The sequence below is a fragment of the Musca domestica genome, unplaced genomic scaffold, assembly GCF_030504385.1.
Source record: "Musca domestica strain aabys unplaced genomic scaffold, Musca_domestica.polishedcontigs.V.1.1 5, whole genome shotgun sequence".
Taxonomy (NCBI): Eukaryota; Metazoa; Arthropoda; class Insecta; order Diptera; family Muscidae; genus Musca; species Musca domestica.
This window is the reverse complement of record NW_026712346.1, coordinates 12,582,853-12,606,678: the sequence shown is the minus strand read 5'-3', so window position 1 is coordinate 12,606,678 and position 23,826 is coordinate 12,582,853. Positions and strand designations below refer to the sequence as shown.

Sequence of the window (23,826 nt, the reverse complement as noted above, 5' to 3'; positions counted from 1 at the left end):
TGAATTTTTATAGTTAGGTGAGTCATTTCTCAAAGTATCAGAATATAAGTATTGCATATTCTGTGAGGGGAGATTGTAATTAGGAGCGGTGGTTTCATTCCTCTTGTTTAGCTCGGGGAACTCAGCTGTTTTGATATTAAATTGTGGATTTTCCCGTACCCGGTAGCTTGTAGGCTTTTTTGTGGCTAAGCTAGATTTTGTTAAGTGGATATATACAGGACATCCTCTGTAGTTTGCAGTATGATTTCCACCGCAATTGCTGCACTTTTTGACGCTTGGGTCAGTTTTGGGATGTGGACATTCCGATGATTTGTGGAGGTCACCACAAGTAACACAAACCGATAGCAATTTACAGTACGTTTTGGTATGCCCATACTCTTGGCAGTTTGTACATTGAGGTTGGCCTTTTCTTTTTTGAGGTTCTTCAATTTTCACACCGCGATTACAAAGAAGCCTAAGGCTATAAATTGGATGAAATTGTCCCTTTTTCTTTAGTTGCGAAGATTCGTATGTTAGTTCTACTTTAAACATAGGTTGCGGAATTTTATCTTTATTGAAAATGTTGATGATAGACTTTGTTTCGAATCCTTCTGCTGCGAGAGCATCTTTTATGTCCTCTATGGGTGTAGAACTATGAAGGCCTTTAATGACGACGACTAGTCCTTTTGAGCTCTTAATCTGATAGGTGTAATAATTCTTCTTCTCAGAATCCAGAGCACGAACTAGGTCCTTATAATGCGACTCAGTATAGGTTTGTATTTTCGTCTCTTGGAGATTTCCTCTCTTAAGAGATACCACGTGAAAATTAGGTTTACCCAATATTTGGGAGAGTTTGTTCACAAGATTGTTTGTGGTTTCTTCGCGAAGATATAGTGGGGGAGGTTTTTGGGATCTAACCGGTTGTATCATTTCATCAGTCTCGTTATTCGAGCCGAGAATTGAGAATCTGTTGTTGCGGTCATTGTTTATAGACTTTAGGGTTTTAGCTTTTGGTTCCTTGGTTGGAGTTCTAGAACTAGCCTTACGCTTTGTTACTAAGACATATCGGTCCATGCCTGGAGGAACTATGTTTTGCTTCTTGTTTTTTTCAAGAGACGCATGCTTACTTGAAGCGATAGTTTCTTGATGTACAATCGCATCGTGTGATAGCACCTTTATAGAATTTATTTTGGGCGTGTTTACATTGTTTTGTTTATATGACATTTCTGTTGTTTCGTTGGGAGTAGTCTCACCTGGCAAGTTTTTGTCATGAAAAACTCTCGGCGATGCCGATTTAGAACGGCTTTGGGGTTTAGCTGTAAGATACCAGCTTTCGTGGCGTTTTGGCGCGGTCGATCTGAAATCTGTCGACGTCAACTTAAGGTATACGTTTTGCCCGTTCTCACTTACATTTCTCTCTTCCGTATGAGAGAGTGACATACACTTGTTGTTGTTAACACTATAACAAACCGATTTATGTGCTTGGGGAAAAAGAGGATAAAGTAGAAAAAAAAACTATTTTGCAAAAATTCTTAATAAAAAGGATTTTTTAGCAGGTTTTTTTTTAGATTATATTTCCTGAGATTATTTAATAGCGTACTGTTTGCTTTTATATTATTTATTTTGCTTTGCTTGTGAAAAAAAAACACCTTTCATTAGCAACGAAAAATAAAACGCGTCCGTACTTACAGTGAATTTGAATATACTGTCTATATAACAGCTTCTGATGCAGTTTTCTTTAAAAAATACCTTCTTCGATCTTTCTTTGAGAAACGATTGTTTTGTTGCTTGAATAACTCATGCGAAACATTCCTTCAATTAAATAGCCCGTAATAATAATATCGCCACCATTGTTGATAACTTTACAGCCTTTTGCATCACATGCAACTTTGAGTCCATTTTGAACCATTATAGAAACGGATAGCAGATTAATATACAATCCCCATTAACAAACTATGTCGCCATTTTCAATTCTATAGACTCGCATTGTAGAATTATTTCCAAAAGTGCACGTCATTTTATTTACAAGGAAGAGAAAATTTGAAAAGTGACAAGGTTAAAACACAAGCTTTAATGCAAACCGCACACGTTACGACCGTGGCTTCGGCCACAAATGATACGACTTTGTGTGCAACCTCTTTGTACAACTTCAGATAACCCCGGAAAGAATTTCATGCCATATAATTGACCCAATAGCTATCATTTATTATTAATTTTTGAAAATCCCATTTAATAATATTATAATGTTCATAAAAATCACGTAATTTGATCGGATTTCGTGTTGTTTTAATGTGCGCAACAATGATGTTGTCTCTTCGGAAATAAACACAAATTTAAATTCTATTTATACAATATTCTATTCTATTAAATACAATAGACACTTTGTTGAATTTTAGGTAACGTTCTAACAGCAAATATTCAACTTCCCACTATGGTAAAATATTTTGTACGTCCGTATTACCCAACTACGTCAGGTCCATATCTTATAATGTAGCAAATTAAAACGTAAAACGTAAAAATTGATACTTTTTTTAAATTGTTACATTTTACAATTACAAACATAAACATTTTTGTATTATTATTTCTTTTTTCAACACACACAAGAAAGAATTGATTCAATTGTCAAATTGTAAATTTTGTACGTCCGACGTATTTCTATAACTCTTATATAAATACATGTATTAACTTGTGTGTTGAAGGAACTCGACCAATTATGTCGAATTTTAGGTAACACTGTTAGAGAACTGGATTTTGAGCAACTACTTTTGTTTCATTTTCGATGAGCCTAGAAAAACTGGATAGTACAGTAGAATTGAATTTGATACTTTTACCTATGGCTAGATCGAATACCGCTCAGGTAAATTAAATTAACTTTCCCTAAAAAATTTTGGGTTTCAGAAATTTCCGCTTTTTTCTAAAGGAGTATGCGACTCTTTAACAGTTCGCGGATCCTAAAAATTACACAGGACTGCAAAAATTGTTAGACAATAATTTCTGAAGCTAGCGGCAATATTCGAATTCATTTTTAAAATATTTAATAGATTAGTCAGAACATTAAATTTTCCAAGAAGGCTCTAAAATTAACACAAATTTACATACATATTGAAAGCGTTGAAAGCGTGACTTTCATATAAATACATTTGTTTCACTTGTGTGGTGAAAAACGTCGACTGCGTGCGTCGAATTTTAGGTAACGCTGTTACATTCGAACTTATCCTAGTCTGTCTTTTAATCTAATCCGTTAACTTTTTACTGCGTATTACATTACATTTCAATTATATCCATAAAAAAATTACATTTTTTTTTTCAATTATTTTATCTTGTTACAGATGGGAGACGTTGATCCTGAGACCCTTTTGGAATGGCTCTCAATGGGACAGGGCGATGAGCGTGATATGCAATTGATTGCTTTGGAACAATTGTGTATGCTTTTGTTAATGTCAGACAATGTGGATAGATGTTTCGAAAGGTTGGTCATTATTTTTCTGTAATTGCAGCGGACTTAATAATTCAAATTTGTGTTATTTTTTACTGCAGCTGTCCACCGAGAACATTTTTGCCAGCACTTTGCAAAATTTTCCTTGATGAAATGGCACCGGAAAATGTCCTAGAAGTTACCGCTCGTGCTATTACTTACTACTTGGACGTGTCTGCGGAATGTACACGTCGTATCGTAGCTATTGATGGAGCTATTAAAGCTATTTGCAATCGTTTAGTTGTTGCCGATCTATCATCCCGGACGTCTCGTGATTTAGCGGAACAATGCATCAAAGTCTTGGAATTAATTTGTACGAGGGAAGCTGGCGCTGTGTTCGATGGAGGCGGCCTAAACTGTGTCCTTTCGTTTATTCGAGATTGTGGTTCCCAAGTTCACAAAGATACTCTCCATTCTTCGATGGCGGTTGTCTCTCGATTATGCACCAAAGTAGAGCCAAACACGCCATGCATTCAAAATTGTGTGGAAAGCCTGAGTACCCTGTTACAACACGAGGATCCAATGGTTTCAGATGGAGCATTAAAATGTTTCGCTTCTGTCGCCGATCGTTTTACGCGCAAGTGGGTTGATCCCGCTCCTCTGGCTGAGTATGGTTTAGTCAATGAGTTACTTAAGCGCTTAAGTAATGCTGCAGGACCTGTTGGCAATACAAGTCTGAACGTACCGAATGCTACAACACCCACCGCTGCTGGCCCAACGACCTCAGGTGGTCATGGAGAAGCTGTAACAGTTCCTATAACAGCATCTGTTCAAAAACCCCAATCTGGAGACACAAGCCGTTCTTCTCAATCAATATCAACAACTATTTCACTCTTGTCGACTCTATGCCGTGGCTCTTCTTCAATTACGCATGACTTATTGCGCTCTCAATTACCAGATGCTATTGAGAGAGCTCTAAAAGGAGATGAAAGATGCGTGTTGGACTGTATGAGATTGGCAGATCTGTTACTTTTACTCCTTTTTGAAGGCCGGCAAGCTCTAAACCGGGTTAATGCGGCAGGCGGCCAAGGCGGTCAATTGGCCTCCCGCACTCGTCGCAGTGATTCTACCGTGGAACGGACACACCGTCAATTAATAGATTGCATACGTTCAAAAGACACAGAAGCATTACAGGAAGCTATCGAATCTGGAGGAATTGATGTTAACTGTATGGATGATGTTGGTCAAACTTTGTTGAATTGGGCATCGGCTTTTGGTACGTTGGAAATGGTTGAATATTTGTGCGAAAAAGGAGCCGACGTCAACAAGGGTCAGCGCAGCTCGTCCCTGCATTATGCCGCTTGCTTTGGACGTCCTGGTATTGCAAAAGTACTCCTAAAATATGGTGCATATCCCGATTTGCGCGACGAAGATGGAAAGACACCTTTAGATAAGGCAAGAGAACGTAATGACGATGGACATCGTGAAGTCGCTGCCATACTACAATCACCAGGTGAATGGATGGCTGCAGGTCATAGCCTCGTCAATAAGGAAGGTTCCGATGATAACACTGCAATCGAGCCACGTGGAGATCCGGAAATGGCTCCAGTCTACCTTAAGTTGTTTTTGCCAATGTTCTGTCGTACATTTCAAGGCACAATGCTAAGTAGTGTTCGCCGCGCCAGCTTGGGTCTAATTAAAAAGATGGTGCAGTATGCAAATCCTCAAGTTCTGAAAGGACTCTGCAATTCTCAACCCGATACATTATCAGCGGATGCAGCAATAGTTCCAATTAGCTCGAACTGTAATTTAGGAACACTTCTAGTGGAGGTTGTGGCCAGTGTTCTCGACAACGAGGTTAGTGATGATAACTTAATATGGAACTTAAAAATCATTTCATTTCCAAAGGAAAATCAAAACTCAAACATTGTTCATCGATCCTTTATTTGTTTTTGGTATAATTTAATTTTAAAAATTAGTTTTATTTTAAAACTTACTATACATTTAGATTAGCTACAGTTGGCCAACGCTTTGGTATCCTTCATGCAATGGCATGTTAAGACCATTCCGATATGCTGCCGGACAGGCTTCCGATCCACGGTACATTATAACAGCGTCTGAAACTAAGGCTGAATATAGGGTAATTAATTGTATTCAGGGGTACTTTATGTCCGTGTCTTGCATTATGTATTGTATGCCATATTGAAATCGGCGTATATACAGTTGAAAATAATGGAATGCATCAATCCTACATCCTTTCCATGCTCTTGTATAGTTTTAGGTTTGAAATGAGTACATGTTTCTTATTTTTGTTAATGCTTGTGAGCCTGAGTTATGTGTTTTTACGTCTTGATCTAACACAACTACCAGTATTTTACTCAAACCATTAACAAAGCAAATGAAATCATAATTTTCAGTTTACTGGTAGACATCTTTCGTAAAAATATAGGAACAATATGTGTTCCTTGGAAAGGGTTTTAAAGTTCACTGCATTTATTCTCTAAAAAAGATGGGAACACTACAATATTAATGCGAATGAACAAACAATATTTAAGAAGTCTACAGCAATTTGTAAAGCAACAAATCAAACGTTGAATAATGGGTGCAGTGAATCGTTAATCGACAATGGTTTTTAAACTAGCGTTTCACCAATACATTGCCACTCATCACCAATATTTTTCATGAAACTTTTTTTTTTAATCTTTATCATGGAATTTCCACAAAATTCATATGGCAAAATTAAAAAAATATCCCAAAAAATCGCCACAATTTCGAAAATCCACTGGGTTCAGCCTAAATAGAAGAGAAAAGAAAAGTAGTTTTGTAATCTAGTCTTCTGGCTAACTGAAGACAGATCGTGTATAATTTGCTAACCCATAAGCCTATTTCTCACACCGAAAAAAGTTGGAAAATGGCGAAGTAAATGTTTGACCCTTTTGGATTCCTCCTTGTCTTGACAGTGCCTGCAGCAATCGTTGTCGTCGCCATCCCATTTATAAGTCATGGCCCTTATGTAACGGTGACCTGCGATTATTCCAACCACAAGCTTTAGGTCTGATTTACCCATGGAGATGTTTTCTTCGAGACATTGCATCCCCTTTAATTTAGTAAATTTTGCTGAAACCTCCCGGAGTAAAACTTATATATCCCTCGGAAGAAGTGTGCACGATGGTAACTTCAAAGAGTGGTCCACTTCAATATCGATTAACTCGGCTTCACGTCATGTCAATTTATCTGTTGCTTCATTGCCAGAAATGTTGGAATATGAAATTGAAAGCCTCCTATCCGTACCCTGTCCTTGTTAATATCACAAATTGATGTAGTCCGGAAGCACAGCTTGCTAGTATATCGGAGGAAAGATAAACATTTGCGACGAACAGTTGTCCAAGTTGTTATGAAACTTGTGACTCCTAAGATCGGGCGTAAATATTCGTGACGTAAAGTCTAAGATATCCGACTATTTTGCCAAGATAGTCTATTCGCCTAGTGACACAATTCAGGGACATACGCCTGATCTGCTGGCGTTGGTCATATCTTTCATGGGGTCCCAAAAGAAGAGAAGTCGCAAGATGTTATATCGAAAGATCTCGATGGTCACTTGTGATGATTTATTCGGGAGAAAACTCGGTTTGGAATTTTTTTATGAAATAGCACCGTAACTGTTGATCCAACCTCATTTTCGAAAATGCAAATTTCAGTGACCTCGCCAAAACACTAACCACGGTATTAAATAATCGCACGTTAAAGCTTCTCAACAATAACTCTTAGGGTTTTCGAGTCCCATATACGATTACTTTTTTCTACCAATTTTGTATTTTAGTCCGAAAAAGTGCTTCACGACGACCCATAAATGCTTTAGTGTCAGGAAATAGGACTGCAAAATTTTTTCCAATTTTGTAGTGAATTTTTATAATTTCAATGCAAATATTGTTTTTTTTTTAGTATGTCGTAGTTTCTACTTGTCTAATGTTAGTAACTGTTAATTTGAAATGTTGAATAATTAAAAATTAAATTAAAGCTAGATGTCACCTTCTGTCTCCGATGATGATGGGGTGATGGTTGAGGCATATATATATATATAAATATAGAAGCTTCAAATGACAACTCCTAGTCACATTTATTAGACACACCGTCCAAAATTTCAGCTTACCGGATTTCATATTTTATATAGTATTTGGTTAAACGTGATTTTTAGGTCTTTGGAACAGGAACGGCAGCTATCTTATTCGAATGCCTCTGGTCTATTGTATTCAACCTCGATACCTATGAAGTTTTTAGATAATAATAACGAGTGTAGGAGGTTGACATGACAAAGGTAAACAATGAAAGTCTATAGCAGAAAATTATTTTTGTCCAGTCGAGAGATTTTAGAAAAATGTAAACATGACGAATGAAAAACACTATTTTTTATTTGCTACCTGATAAAGACATTGTGTCTCATGTTCAACAGCCCAGAAATGTTCAATCATTCCTATTTCATATTGATAGAAAAAAAAAAACAATATTGAACACAAACAATTATAACATTTTTTCCTTCTTTGCCCTCCCCTGTTCGTTTCGTTCATATTCTACGGTAGTTAATACCACTGTCATCCCTTTTGTAAGCTTGGACTCGGCACAGACCCTTTTATTACTACGTTGACAATGAATTAAAACTACAAAAAAAAACATTGACTAAAATTCGGTTTCATGCAGAAAAATAACGTATAGGCACGACGAAATGTCCACGTTTCACCATCTCTTTTGATACATTTATGTAATATTCGTTAGCTCCTTGCATAGGCACACTAAAGACTCCAGTGTAAATATGTAGATAAGCGAGCAGAAAGTAAGTCTGAATTAACAATTACATTTCTATTGCACTTTCTTTAGAAAATTTAAAAGTCAACGTTTTTTACAACACCAACTATTTGACATTTCATTTTTTTAATTTTCTGATATTTTGTGCTAAAATAACAATTTGCTTAAACCATGGCCTTTTTCTTGTTTTTGATTTTCCTTGAAACGTTAAAAATGTTTTATTTTCAAATGCGAATTGCCTTAATTTTCTTTTACAGGACGACGATGACGGCCATCTTGTTGTACTTACAGTAATCGAAGAGCTCATGAACAAGACTCAAGACGAGTTTTTGGATCATTTTGCTCGATTGGGAGTCTTTTCAAAAGTACAATCCTTAGTGGAAACAGAAAATGAAGTTGATGGCGTTAAACAGGCTACTATTAATGTAACTACCAATAACTCGGATGAGACAACAGCCACCACCGGAGCACCGGGACAACAAGCACAAACAGGTAAACAAATTTCATCAAATTTTTTTTATCACTTTTTCGACTTATTTATTTTTAAATGAATTGAAAGACCTATCGAGCATGAGGTATTTTGATTTATATTTTTCTGAAAAATGAACAACAAATTCCCGATTATTATAAATCAGTGATCTAAAGTTCGATAAACATATTTCATTTAAATTTTGTATTTACATCCAGAAGATGCTATGGAAGATGCTAAAGAAATTTTACAAGGGAAAGCTTATCACTGGCATGAATGGAGTATTTGTCGAGGACGCGACTGTCTATACGTTTGGTCCGATTCAGCAGCTTTGGAACTTTCAAATGGATCTAACGGTTGGTTCAGATTTATACTCGATGGAAAATTGGCCACAATGTACTCCAGCGGCAGCCCTGAAAATGGCAATGACAGTTCAGGTATGTACAATTATGTGTTTTAATGTATTTAATAAAAATATAAGGGTAACTGTACGTTTTCATACAAAGGGGTTAACCCGTTGGATTGGGATTATAAATATCATATTCATTACTTATACTTCGAATAAATCCTCTTAAAGTAGGTTAACCCTACAAAAAGCTTCAACATAAACATGACATAAGAGATGACGTATATATAAAGTTTTGTGTAAGAAGTTTTTCAATTTAGTAAAAAACACTTCCGTCTGTCGACCCCATATATACGGTTTCCTTCGCTCAACAAGATCCAATCAATTAAATTTTTGTATTAGGTAAAACTTGATATGTTTCGTCGTTACAAAACAAAATCAACCCACTTAAAAATAGTTTAAGTACTAATAGCATGCCTTTCAGCGCCACAAATGGATAAAATTAAATTAAGTCTAAAACCATTGATACTTTTGTGATACTGGATGTTAAGCAGAACGTTTTAGAATGGCACATTTTTTTAATTGACAGGAATTAAGTTATTACTTTTCTTCTAGGCTATCGAAAATTTAAGGAAAAATTCTTTCGATGATAGAATATATGGAATAACATAGTGTAATAATGAAATTCGGCAAAAAACTAAGTAGTATACAACGACTGTTAAATTTACAAACGAGTTATCGAAAAACTAATGAATGTAAACACTTGTCAATTGCTGTCTCAAAGTCAAATAGACTGATGGCCTTTGATTTAATATGAAAGCAGATTTGTAGACTCAAACCATAACGGAGAACAGATAACAAAAAAGCGAAGCCTCTGAATATAGATGAGTAAAATATAGTAACAGCATAAAGTTGAAACGAGAAATAGTTTATCAAAAAAAAGAACGTTTTTGTGGTAGCGAAAACAATATACACAAGCATAAAGCTGTGAACTATTTAGTTGAAAAATTATTTGTATGCATGACCAAGACCTTAGCTGTATATAGACGTATATTACATACAAAATTGAATAGAAAAGTACTTGACAATGATAGCCATCTCTTTTATGTAAATAAGGTAGTTTTTCTATTATTTCCTTCATCAAATGAAGAAAATGGTCTCTAGACTTGTTGGCTTGTGTGTCATGCCTTTGCAACTATATTCTGATGTTGAAAGTTTTGCGATTTTGTGACAAAAACAAAAAATTTTGCTACCCAATATACCAGAAAAATTAAGAATAATCTTTTAATAAGCTTACGAATACGAAAGCCTAAAGTTTAAAAAATGCATTGATAATATGCTGTTAATGCTTGTGTAACAAAAAGAGAACGCTTATTTATGAGCATATCATTGTAATATTGGTATAAGTTTACAAAAAGTTTATTCCTGCAATAAAATAGTTTATATTTTTGTAATATTTCTTATGAACTTTCCCGTGATAAAGACTATATACAGAGCTCCGACACCTTCTTAGTAAGAGAAAAAAATAAAATGCATGTGTCTTTTACAGACATTTCATAAAATATTTATTGCCTTAAGAATTTGATTCTGGATCGAATATGTCATACATTTATTGATAAGTGCGGTCGTTTAAAAACACACACAAATCTCATTTGTTGACAAATGCAGATCCGTAAAAACATATGTGACTATCGATTTGTATTGTATGGTTTTCAAACTCCATTGTAGGATATTTATTTACATTTGTTATGGCATTTGGTTATGGCTTCTTAACAAGAATCATCTGGGATATGGTTTATCGTAAATAAACATTGTAGATCAGCATAATTTTGCAAGTCTGTATCTTTTGAGTTTTTATGATTTAACGGAAAACCAATCATATATCTTCTTTTTTGATTTGGTCAATTTTTTGTTCATTCTTCTTTTCCTTTTCTATTTTTATTATTTATTTTAACTTTGCTACGTATTAATAAAATTACTTTCAAAGGAAGGGGACGTGGCATGGATTCTTCGAATAGTGAAGGTGAGAGATTTTTTCTGGTTTTTCATTGTTTTGTTTTGTATTCTGTTTTGTCATACGTAAATTCTAGCTATTTGTACATTTGTTTCTTATGATTGCATTGCGTATTTATTATTAACATTGTACCAAGCTCTAACATCTTTCTTATTTATTAATGCGACTTACTATCGATGCCTAATGAATAATATTATATGTGTTCTTTGAAAGCTTATACTAGCCGATTTACTCATTTTGCAACGGCATATGTTATTGACTTATTACTAAGGTCTTCAAAACGTTCATATACAAAATACCAAAGAAAAAATGCAACGGTTCTTTTTTTTTTCTATATTTTAAATAATCACTTTTGAAATTTAATTCAGAGACATTTGAGGTTATGTAGAAATAAATGTATTTCATCTTGCTTGGATAAGTATTGCAATGCTTAACACGTTCGCGGACGCAAACAAATTCTGGGAGCTGTAAAAATTGACTGTGAATTTTTTGGAATCTGCTAAAATCTGAAGTTCTCATGAAACTGTTTGTGAAATTCGAAATATGATTAAATACACATTATATTTATGAATCAGTTGACCATTATTTATGAATGTATAAAATTATTTAATACAGCATTCATGAATGAGATAAATATACTTATGTTATTGTATGTATATGTTTGTTTATTTTGTTATTTGAAGTCACTAAAATAACATTTTTTGACATAACTAAATACAATTGATGATTCTTTCCATTCTGTTGCAATATCAATTGCACGAAGCATTAATTAGGTCAAGATAACAAAGGTATGTTATATTGAAAAGTTGATGACTATATAGGAAGTTCAAATAGTTGTGTCTTACTTTAATGTACTTTTATGACGGATTTACATACGAAGTAAAATTTGTGGTTTGGGTCAAAAAACTATAGTGTTTAAGATTATTTAACGATTTCACTATGCACTGCAGAATAGGTTGCATTCTTTAAGAATTTCAATCAATATTTAATTGGTTTGTTTGTGGCTTAGGGATAAAAAAAAAACATTTTAACGTAAATAAATGTAGTGGTTTTGTATAATCTTAAATATACATTTTTGTTCTGCTAATCTGGTTATATAAAAAATAAGTAAATAAGTTTAAAAATCTAACAGTTGAGTTGGGTTAGATATGGGGGCCCTAAACGCATGATAGGCAGATTTTTTTTTTAATTTTATCAATCCTCGACTAATACGAATTAAGAATTCATTACTCATTGCACTGTATGTGACAGTATTGCCAAGTGCAAAATCACCCATCGTAAAACGAGCTTTTACATCATGCGCGTAACGAGACAAAGTAATATTCATATATTAAATATTAAAAACCATCTACGTACCTCTTCAGATCGTTCGTTGTTAATTTCTTCATAATAAAAAATGGAACTTAACCGTTACCCAAATTTACTAATTTACTAAATTTCAATTCTGAAACTTTTCTCACAGCCAAACCACTTTTTTCCGCTTATACTTTATTTTTTAGTGTTAGTTCCCTGACTCGAGAGTCTGAAAGTCTATATCTTTTAATGAACTGTTCTTTGAGATTAGCCAAAGCAGATCAGTGGCTATTTTTTGTTTCAGTGTTTAATTTAGTTTAGGGATTATGAAATCGGCCAATCTGCTGATTGGGCTGATTTTGAATATTATCTGATGCTTGAGATTGGGTAAAATGATTATCATATCTGGGGTTTTCTTTGATTCTGGTGGGGTTACTTTTAATCGACGTGCAAAAGGTGGAGCAGTGCAATTTCTGCGCTATCGTAATGATCTGATTTATTTTGTTGATTTCTTAAAATATCTGGAAGTAGTTCTTGACTGTCATCTAACTTTATTTTTCACACAGATATGCTTGCTTTAGTTTAGAAAGACTCCATTGACTTAGGGCTTATACCCCTAGATTTGTGGGAATTTGCTTGCGTACTCTTTATTATTGGATTAATGAAGTAAAATTGTTCAGGATTACGACTGCTAATTACGATAAATTAGTTATTACACATACGTGACCATGATACTGTAATTGAGCATACATATACATTTTTAGGCTGTATCTTTAGAGATTGTCTGAACCAATGAATATTAAAAAGTATCTTAAAATTCAACAAGCGGAAGGCTACTATAATTAATTTTCTTAAATCGATCAACGCAAAATATTTTAATTGAAATTCCCATGATACGCACTTCAATTTATGAGCATTCTTGTCTCGTTAGAGCCTATCGCATTTCAATTACTTTCCTAAAACTTTCAAATTTTTTTTCCTATTCATATCAATCAGTCTTTTAAATAAAAATTAATATCTCATTACAATGACATATATAAATACTGATTGCCACAAAACTTAGTTTTGTGCATAAAGGTACGTATTCTACTTAGAAAGAAAAATGGAAAACACATCTAAAATCTAATCATGAATATCATTCTCACCGAAATGACTTCTGTCGAGAGATAATTCATACATTCACAAAGAATTAGGTGAAAATAACTTGTGAATCTGGCAACGATATCTTATTTGTTGTGTACATTGAAATTAAACAACATAAATTAAATGTTTTACGACATTATGATTCGAATATATATGTTGGATGTTGATAAATCTAAGAGCAACATAGAAGTTTGATAATACTATTCTGAACTGAACGGTAGCGATCCCAAAACAATTTCCAATTAAAAAAGTTGCAAAATGTTTGGTGTGTAGAAAACAGATTTCAAAATGTGTATGCGATAATAGTGAAAGTTACGATGAATAGTTCTATACTTATGTTATAAGTCAGCCGTAATGCGCCTTGAGTTTTCGACCAAGTATTGTATTATTTGCCATACTCTAATTGCATTTCATATCGGCAAAGGCTTCGCTATAAACAGTGTCTTTTATTGAAGAGTAATATTTCATTTGTGTTCGTTTCAGAAAATCGAGGAGAGTTTTTGGAAAAGCTCCTGCGTGCCCGCTCTGCTGTACGTCCGGGAACACCTTCTCAACCGATTTTACCCACAGTAAGCGTCCTGCGGTTAGTGGTTGGTAATTGGGTGTTACAGTCACAGAAGCAGAACCAACTTCAAATCCAAAATACTGAAGGTCATCAAGTCACTATACTGCAAGATGATTTACCCGGTTTCATCTTCGAAAGTAATAGGGGTACCAAACACACGTTTACGGCCGAAACAACACTGGGTCCCGACTTTGCGACGGGTTGGTCCACTAATAAGAAAAAGAAAATTAAGACTAAAACTGAAATTCAGAAGACACAGGTTAAAAATATGGCTCGTGACATTTACAATAAATATTTCAAGGCGGCTCAGGCTGTACCCCGTGGAGCAGTGGCCAAGTTGACGAGCATCGTGAAGAGAATAGAAGTGGCCCTGGAAGAACAAAGGATTCCGGGGCAGAGCATGTGGCAAGATAAACTGCGCGACGCTCTCAATGAGTTGTCACAATTGCTGCAAGAGGATGGAGTTGTCAGCGCATATGAAATGCACTCGTCTGGACTTGTTCAGGCCTTAGTGGCAGTGCTTTCCAAAAACTATTGGGACAATGGTTTGTCTCGAAGCAAGATGAATAAAATGCAAAAGCAACGCATCAACATCTTTAAACAATGCATCATTAACTGCAATGCCAAGGGGAATAGCACAGCGTCAATTTTAGTTCAGAAGCTAGTAGCGGTTTTGGAGAGCACCGAAAAACTGCCAGTCTACTTGTACGACGCACCTGGTCCTGGATATGGTCTTCAAATATTGACAAAACGTCTACGTTTTCGTTTGGAGCGGGCCGCTTGCGAGACCACACTTTTTGATCGTACTGGTAGAACTTTAAAAATGGAACCATTAGCCACTGTGGGCCAACTGTCGAAATATCTGCTGAAAATGGTGGCTAAACAGTGGTATGACATGGAGCGCAGCACTTTCCTCTATTTGAAGAAATTGAGAGAACACAAGCAGGGCATGGTGTTTAAGCACCATTGTGATTTCGACGAAGAAGGTCTTATTTATTACATAGGTTCGAATGGCAAGACATGTGAATGGGTTAATCCGGCCCAATACAACCTTGTACAAGTCACCAGCTCGGAGGGCAAAACATTGCCCTATGGAAAACTGGAAGATATTCTCTCCCGCGACAGTATATCGGTAAATTGTCACACAAAAGATAACAAAAAGGCTTGGTTCGCAATAGATCTCGGAGTTTTTATAATACCAAATGCATATACGCTGCGTCATGCCAGAGGCTACGGCCGATCCGCGTTGCGAAACTGGATGCTACAGGCTTCAAAAGATGGTGTCAATTGGACCACACTGGTAACTCATGCCGACGATAAGAGTCTCGTTGAGCCTGGCAGCACAGCCACGTGGCCTATTGTCTGTGCTCCGGACGAAAATCAAGGTTTCCGACACATTCGAATCCAGCAAAACGGCCGTAACGCATCTGGCCAGACACATTATCTAAGTTTGAGTGGTTTCGAAATTTATGGACGTGTTGTCAGTGTCTGTGATGACATTGGTAAAGGATCCAAGGAAGTAGAAGCCAAGATACGTCGTGAGCGTAGGCAAATCCGTGCCCAGCTAAAGCATATTACAACTGGCGCACGCGTAGTTCGTGGTGTTGATTGGCGCTGGGACGATCAGGACGGTGGCTGCGAGGGAACTGTGACGGGGGAAATACATAATGGCTGGATAGACGTCAAATGGGATCACGGAGTGAGAAACTCGTACCGCATGGGCGCTGAGGGTAAATATGATTTAAAATTAGCCAACAGCGATAACGTTTCAATGTTCGAGGGAGGCTCAAATATAGCTCCAAATACTGCAGGCAATAGCTCTAAGAAGGGCATATCACTAACGTCGAGGAAATCTAGTTCCACACCTTCTCTACCAGAAGCCACGGAGATCAATCGAAACTCTGAAGGACCACCAGATCAAGCCGCGTCTGCCGATAATTTAGCATGGAAACAAACCGTAGAGGCAATAACCGAAGATGTATTTTCATCTGTTAAGTCTCAAATGCTTGCTGGAGGCACAGGTAGTGCTATGGCCACAGATGAAAATCAAAGTCTACAGAACAAGAACGTATCCAGTAGTGGTGCAGCAGGCGGGGCAACTCCAGGAACGGCTTCTACCCTACTGCGAGAACGCGATAATATAACTGATTTATCGGCCATTAACAATTCAATGCAAGCTATTAATGCCAACGTAGCTTCCGATTTGGCTACAATTACCGAAAATTTAGCTCTAAGCGATAATCCTCCTGGCATAGGGCTGGCAGCGATTACAAGTGCCCCGGCGGGCTTTAATACATCGAACAGCAGTGGCAAGAATGCATTGGCAGCAATATTTGGTACCAATTTCGGTACTGCATCGACTACAGCCGGAACGTCCAACTCATCGTCCTCCACCTGTGAGGCAAACAACAAAATGAATGCCAATAACACGGCTGGTTCTGTTGGAGGTAGCATAAGCAAAGGCCTATTGGTAAACTTGCGGTCTGGGTCATCGGCTAGTCAGCGAGTGTCTCAGTTTTCAACAGATGCCCTCGAAATGATTGACAAAATGAGGGACGGTGTTGACATGTTGCGCAACAATACCAACAACATCCTGACATCAGATATTCTCTCACTGCCCGGTTCTAATTTGCTGGCAGCTGCCTGTGTCAATAAATCATCCAATAATAAAACTGACAATGCAGACAATATGAGTAACATCAGTGTCGAATGTCCTCAGAATACGACAGCAAATGTGTCAAACAGCGGACCTGATGTAGCCACCACAATCGACAAGAACTGCAGCAGCGATTCCCAAGTAGAAAGTGGTGTCTACGCTGAACAACTAAATGCGGATGGCAGTCATCCCATCACAGTGGTGGACGTGCAAGCACCCACAGAAAGTGGGGGCAACAATGAAAATGTTGTTTCCGTATCAGTATCGAATCAGATGAGTGTCAGTGTGCCGAATCTAACAACGACTTCAACTTCGGAGACACAATCTCAGTCGGAGACATCAACACACACTGGGTTATTGGAGACCTTTGCCGCTATGGCTCGTCGCCGCACTTCTCAGGGTACCAACTTACAGAACAACCAAATTATGAATACATCAAACAGTAATTCCAATGATCGTAATAATCAGAACTCTGGCGGGGGCTCCAATTCATTCTTTCCACGTGGACCCAATTCTGTTACAAGTCTAGTGAAGTTGGCACTTTCATCTAACTTCCACTCTGGTCTTTTGAGTACAGCTCAGAGCTATCCGAGTTTGTCATCGAATAATGCGGCTAACACAGCTGGATCCAACGTAAGTTCCAGCACAGGAAACTCTTCCTCTGGTCAACAAGGGCAAACATCTATCAATCCTGCTCTTACCATGAGTCTTACATCAACATCTAGCGACAGTGAACAGGTTTCATTGGAAGATTTTCTGGAGAGTTGTAGAGCTCCGGCATTACTGGGCGACATGGATGACGACGACGATATGGACGAGGACAACGACGACGAAGAAAACGAAGACGAATACGAGGAGGTCGGAAACACGCTACTGCAAGTCATGGTGTCGCGGAATTTGTTAACATTTATGGATGATGAAACACTGGAAAATCGTTTAGCCGGCGTAACCAAACGGAAATCCTGGGACGACGAGTTTGTATTGAAGCGTCAGTTTTCTGCACTTATACCTGCTTTTGATCCCAGACCAGGTCGTACCAATGTCAACCAAACGTCTGAATTGGAAATCCCTGCTCCTGGTACGAGCACAGATTCGATGCGTTCGCACGATCAAGAAGTCCTGCAACAACCAGTTTTGGCATTGTCCTTGCGTGGACCCAGCATTGGGGGAATTCCAGACGTAGAGATTGAATTGGATAACAATGACTGGACAATATTCCGAGCAGTACAGGAGCTTCTTCAAGCTTCGCAAATGAATAAAACTGACAAGTTCCGCAAAGCTTGGGAGCCAACATACACCATTGTCTACAGGGAAGTGCAGCAGACGCAGCCAGAGGATACCGTTGATGCTGATGACGGTCCAAATACTCCCGTTGTGTCCTCGAAAAGTGGGGCATCTACATTGTCACCAAACTCCCCTGTCAGAGGTGAATTCATTACATCGGAGAACGTGAATTGCACCGTGGAAGATGTATTGCAGCTATTGAGCCAACTCAATACGCTGAATCAGGGAACAAACGAACCATCCAATAGTATCCTTGCTGAGTCCACACATGGAAACGTACATCTACCGCACGAGATATTCATGAGCAAGAAGATAACAAACAAACTACAACAACAAATCCAAGATCCTTTAGTATTGTCAAGCAATTCTTTGCCTTCGTGGTGCGAAGATCTAAATCAATCTTGTCCCTTCTTATTCCCATTTGAAACTCGGCAACTTTACTTTAATTGTACTGCATTTGGAGCGTCAAGAAGTATCGTGTGCCTGCAATCGCAAAGAGATGCTACGTTGGAGCGACAACGGATGCCTGGTTTAAGCCCACGGCGGGACGATCAGCACGAATTCCGAGTCGGGCGCCTAAAACATGAACGCGTAAAAGTGCCTCGCGATGAAAACCTACTAGAATGGGCCATGCAAGTAATGAAGGTACATTGCAATCGCAAATCTGTGTTGGAGGTTGGATTTACGGGAGAAGAAGGAACTGGTTTAGGTCCAACATTGGAGTTTTTCGCTTTGGTAAGAACTTAACTCGTCTATTGTGTGATAAAGTACCTCTCAATTATCTCATAACTATTCTTGTCTTTTCAGGTGGCATCTGAATTACAGAGGTCTGATCTTTGCATGTGGTTGTGTGATGACGAACAACCAATCCCTGACGATGGCGAAAGCAACAATGACCCCGAAGAAAACAGATCATCATCGTCAGCATCAGCAAAAGATTCTCCTAAGCCTATTGGATACTATGTTAATCGCCGTGAAAATGGACTGTTTCCCGCACCATTACCTCAAGACTCGGATGTTTGTGAAAAGGCCTGCCGTTACTTCTGGTTTTTGGGTGTTTTCATTGCTAAAGTTTTACAGGATATGCGTTTGGTAGATCTACCACTTTCGAACTCGTTTCTTCAGTTGTTGTGTCACAATAAAATGCCTTCCGCTAGCTCAAATCCTCATGTTAGGCCATCAACAGTGACAGATGATGTTATGGTATCGTCAGTAATGTCCGAAGATTCGGAATTAGCCGATACATGTTCAAAGCTGCTCGGCGCCACCTACCCATCCGAGTCAAGGTGGTACGATGGCATTTTAACATATGAAAATCTTGCCGAAATCGATCCCATACGCTATGAGTTCATCAAAGAAATCCAAGATCTATTGTCTCGGAAGCAAGCTATTGAATGTGATTTAAATATTTCACCAGAACAGCGTCAACTTGCTATTGCAGATCTTAAGTTGCGGACTCGTAATGGCACGGAAGTTAAACTAGATGATATGGCATTAACATTTACTTATTTACCCAGCTCGTCTGTGTACGGATATGAGTACGTCGAATTGACACCAAACGGCGCTGACATCGATGTGAACATAAACAACCTGGAAGAATACTGCGACTCATTGATTAACTTCTGCCTGCAAGACGGCATTGCAAAGCAATTGGATGCTTTTCACAGCGGCTTTTGTGAAGTGTTTCCTTTGAAAAAACTGGCCGCCTTCAGTCCAGCCGAAGCACGCATGATGATATGTGGAGAACAGCATCCCGAATGGACCAGAGAGGATCTCATTAATTATACTGAACCGAAATTAGGCTATTCCAAAGATAGGTATGTATGTAAATGAAAGTTTTGTTTGCAACATAAGAACATACTTTGAATAGTTGTATTCCTTGAAATCACATAGATAATTGAAATTGAAATCATGCAATGAGGTCGGGTATTTTATATTTTGTATAATTTTACTGGATGTTGTATGTTTATATCCAGTAAAATTATACAAAAGTTTTGAAAATTTAAACAGGTGACTTTTTCAAAACAATTTTAAGACATTTTGAAAAAAAAACTTATTGCAATTTCCTATACAATTAAAGATTTTACTGAGTGTTTTATTTTTCTTTTTACAATAACTTGAAAATAATGATTAAATGACTAGCGTTTTTTTCTCTGTAAAGAGTTTTTTTTTTTTTTTTTGAGAAAATATCACTGAAAACACATAGGGGCACACAATGTAGTTTACGTTTTGCAGCGTGATATAAAACTCGACGTACTTGATCGACGTTTTTCACCACAAGTGTTTTACTTTATATTACCGAAATACGTCGAGCGTACGAAATTTGAAAGTTGAACAGTTTCAACATTGACCATTGAATAATTTATTTTGTGTATTTTGAAATAAGAAACAAATGTGGGTGAATTCTAGAAATGATCAATCTTTACAACTTTAATAGTTGGTAAATTTAAAGATATCGACCTGGAGCTGGATTCTTGTTCTATGAAAATATGAAATGAAAAATATTTCCTCTATAAAATTTTTCATTTGACATTTATTTCCTTTATAAAAGTTTTCATTTCACATTAGAACATTAGACATTTTACCATAGTGGGGAAGTTGAATATTTGTGTACGATACGTCGAATTTTAGATAACGCTGAAACTATTTCATATTTTATCGTTATTCACAAATAAATAGTAAATTTTTATAATAATCGCAACCAATTCATTTTCTGCAGCCCCGGATTTTTGCGATTCGTGAATGTACTGATGAGCATGAACGGTCCTGAACGCAAAGCTTTCCTCCAATTCACAACAGGGTGCAGCAGCCTACCGCCTGGGGGCTTGGCAAATCTTCATCCTCGTTTGACTGTCGTTCGAAAGGTTGATGCTGGAGAAGGCAGCTATCCCTCGGTGAATACCTGTGTCCACTATTTGAAGCTACCTGATTATCAGACAGAAGAAATCATGAAAGAACGTCTGCTAACAGCAACCAGAGAAAAGGGATTCCATTTGAATTAATGTTATGCAACAATGTTAACTGTGAAGATTTTGTTTTGTGTTGTTTCTTAAATTACGTTTTTTCAGCTTTACTAAATCTTAATATGTTAATGATATTAATGTTTGGTTGGTTGATTGATTGATAAATGGATGGATGGATGGAGTTGTGTGTAAAACGCCAACAGAAAATTATATGCATTTTCTACATTTACTTCATCATCGCGACCAATTTATATTCTTTTAAAAATTAATGTATGTAAATTCTCCTTACTGTTATTATACATTTTTTTCTATATTATCGACTATTTTATTTATATTTGTCCTTGTTTTTTTCTTTTTGATTTTGTGAGCATTATGATGAGATTATTTGATGCCGAGTTAGTAAGATGAAACGGAAAACGAGATTTCAAAGATTTTTTGGTCTCGCTTTTAATATTGTTTTTAATTTTATTCAATGCAATTTTTGTCTTTTTCAATTTGGTTTGAAATTTTGTTAATTTATTTGATGTTTACGTTTTTCTCAATGATAGTAATTTTTAGAAGAATAACAATTCAAACCAAATTACCTTTAACTATTACAAGGAAATGTTTATTACCATCATTAATTACCACCACCATTAGTTATTGATAAAAAAAAGAAGATATACATATATAAACAAAATATGCTGAGGTGAATTTTAAGTGTTTCTTATATTGATTACACATACGAAATAATGTAAATAATATTAAAACTTAATTTATTATAATATCCAGCTTCTTATATTAATTAAAAGGAATTCAATTCGATTGAAACTAGAAACAAACTTATTACATACATGCATCTACCTTTTCAATGAAGATATAACATTCACTCACACTATTCAAAGGGTCTAGGAATCCTATACTGTGTAGAAGAATTATTAAAGTAAAATAAACATATTCACTTATTTTAGTAGTCACATTTTGTCAGCCTCCTTAATAGAAATGAGTTGATAACACCCGCTATTGATACGTATTGATACGGCGTTCGTTCTCCAAAATTAGGTAGATACTATGGAACGATCGGTTTTTTGAAACTAATTTTAAATGATTGATTATAACTAGAAGGGGTAAGATGACACTCCATTTGGTCCGTCGATCACTTATGGATTGATATGCGTTTGGAAGATCTACAATACAACAAACAATCATCAACCGTTCATAATAAAAGGGGTTTAAAAATAATCTCGCATTGGCTAAAGTTATACTTTTATACAAAATGCATAATTTCTTAAATATTGCAAGAGCTTTGCTAACTTTTGTCCTGATTATCATGATCATTATGTTATCCTATTTAATTACATTAGTTTTTAAGATTATTTTCTAAGAGTTACTTGAAGATATGTCGTAATAAATCTTATTAAAATATTATCAGAATATTGTTTGAATTTGCAACACATTTTTGAGTGCTCTCCCATGTTTGTGGAAGTTTATAAATGTGGGCTCTATTATAAATGAACATAGAGAGTCAAAACAGGGAGGATACTTAGGAAAATTGTATAGATTAAAACAAATACATATAGACATGTCGCAATTGTATTTATGTGGGAACTTGTAACTTTGAAACACTTTCATAAAAAAAATTGTTTTTTATCTTTTCATTTAAAATAATAAGACAATTTTATATGAGATTATTTCTCAATAGACAAAGTGTTGCCACATTATTTTTTTCTTTCAACAAAAATGATTCATTTGTGAAAACTAAACGACCTGGGGCCAAATCAACGCATTCGGCATTGAGTTCTGTTTTGTATAGAGAAATATTTCGATCGCTGTAATTTTTTGGATCCCCGCATTCGATCGCAATTTATTTTGTCTACTACTTTTTTTACATTGCTGTAAACATATGGTGTAATAAGAAATTGGAAGCGAAAGAGAATTTCAAAATAAGTTTTTGCGATCAAAATATGTTATATCTGAGAAATTTATATTGTTTCCGTGTGTTTTTTGTTTTCCTCGTCTTCGGACTCAGAGCATGAGTACAAAGTGGCATTAATAAGGAAAAATATTCGTGACAAATTCAGTCCTTTAACATTGCCTGAAGTGGTGTAAGTGATTCTATTTAAAATAGAATAAAACTTACACTTTCACCAACTTCTTGTTTCTTTTTGTTTTCCTTTTTCTCGCACAAGAATCTCTACGTACCACATTGTACAACTTCAAGTAAAAACAATTCGATAACGACTGCATTACGATGCTGAAGTACTCTATTTCAACTGTGGTGATTTGGCTCCTGATCATACGAATCATGGTAGAAAAATTCAGGTGGATGCATCAACGCTTGGGAACATTGATATGTCAAACATTTTGAAATGCTTTTTCAAAAATAAGTAGATTTTGACATGTTTTCTTATACGACACCAATCGGAGATTGTCATGATATTCGTTTTTCAACAATTTTTTCGAATCTGAATAATTTTTTATTCAAAATTTTCAATTTCAAATTTAGTTTGACAGTTCATTGTCCCAGCAGCTGTGTCAATGCGACTACCTGTATTCTTCTACCATGATACGAATGAACAGGTGGAATTAAAACACCCGGCACTGTGTAAAAGTTAAAAAAAATCTTTTCGCATAAAAAAACTTTTAAGCAGAATATTTTTCACAATTTCTACTTCTACAGTATTTTCTAATCTATGATTTGTTTTGGTTCCTCATTCATTCGTTTTTTTCATTCCTCTAATTTTGCAATATCTACAATGAATAATTTTTTATAGAATCTGAAAAAGCTAATACAAACACGATCGATTTTAAATTACGGAATTGAAACCATTCCGATTGGATTTTCTGGCATGCCTGATATCAAAGACACATAATATAATAAGATGGGACATTACATTGTTACTTTTCTTCAATAGATGGC

General features: G+C 36.2%; 1 protein-coding gene across 5 annotated transcripts in view; it reads left to right on the top strand.

Moving 5' to 3' along the window:
* Positions 1-22,334, top strand: part of LOC101889289 (E3 ubiquitin-protein ligase Ufd4) — a 33,772-nt gene extending 11,438 nt beyond the window's left edge. Inside the window, exons 3-11 of one of the 5 annotated variants that reach the window (XM_005177982.4) lie at positions 3,309-3,448; positions 3,517-5,251; positions 5,403-5,534; positions 8,452-8,686; positions 8,885-9,100; positions 10,997-11,032; positions 13,943-18,699; positions 18,772-19,781; positions 20,684-22,334. In XM_005177982.4, the coding sequence (XP_005178039.1) occupies positions 3,309-3,448; positions 3,517-5,251; positions 5,403-5,534; positions 8,452-8,686; positions 8,885-9,100; positions 10,997-11,032; positions 13,943-18,699; positions 18,772-19,781; positions 20,684-20,966 (8,544 nt within the window). In that variant the 3' untranslated portion in view covers positions 20,967-22,334. Of the gene's footprint in view, positions 1-3,308; positions 3,449-3,516; positions 5,252-5,402; positions 5,535-8,451; positions 8,687-8,881; positions 9,101-10,996; positions 11,033-13,942; positions 18,700-18,771; positions 19,782-20,683 lie in introns of all 5 variants that reach the window. The other 4 variants (XM_011291961.3, XM_011291963.3, XM_011291962.3 and 1 more) reach the window with 4 other exon arrangements.
* The last annotated feature ends 1,492 nt before the right edge of the window (positions 22,335-23,826 follow it).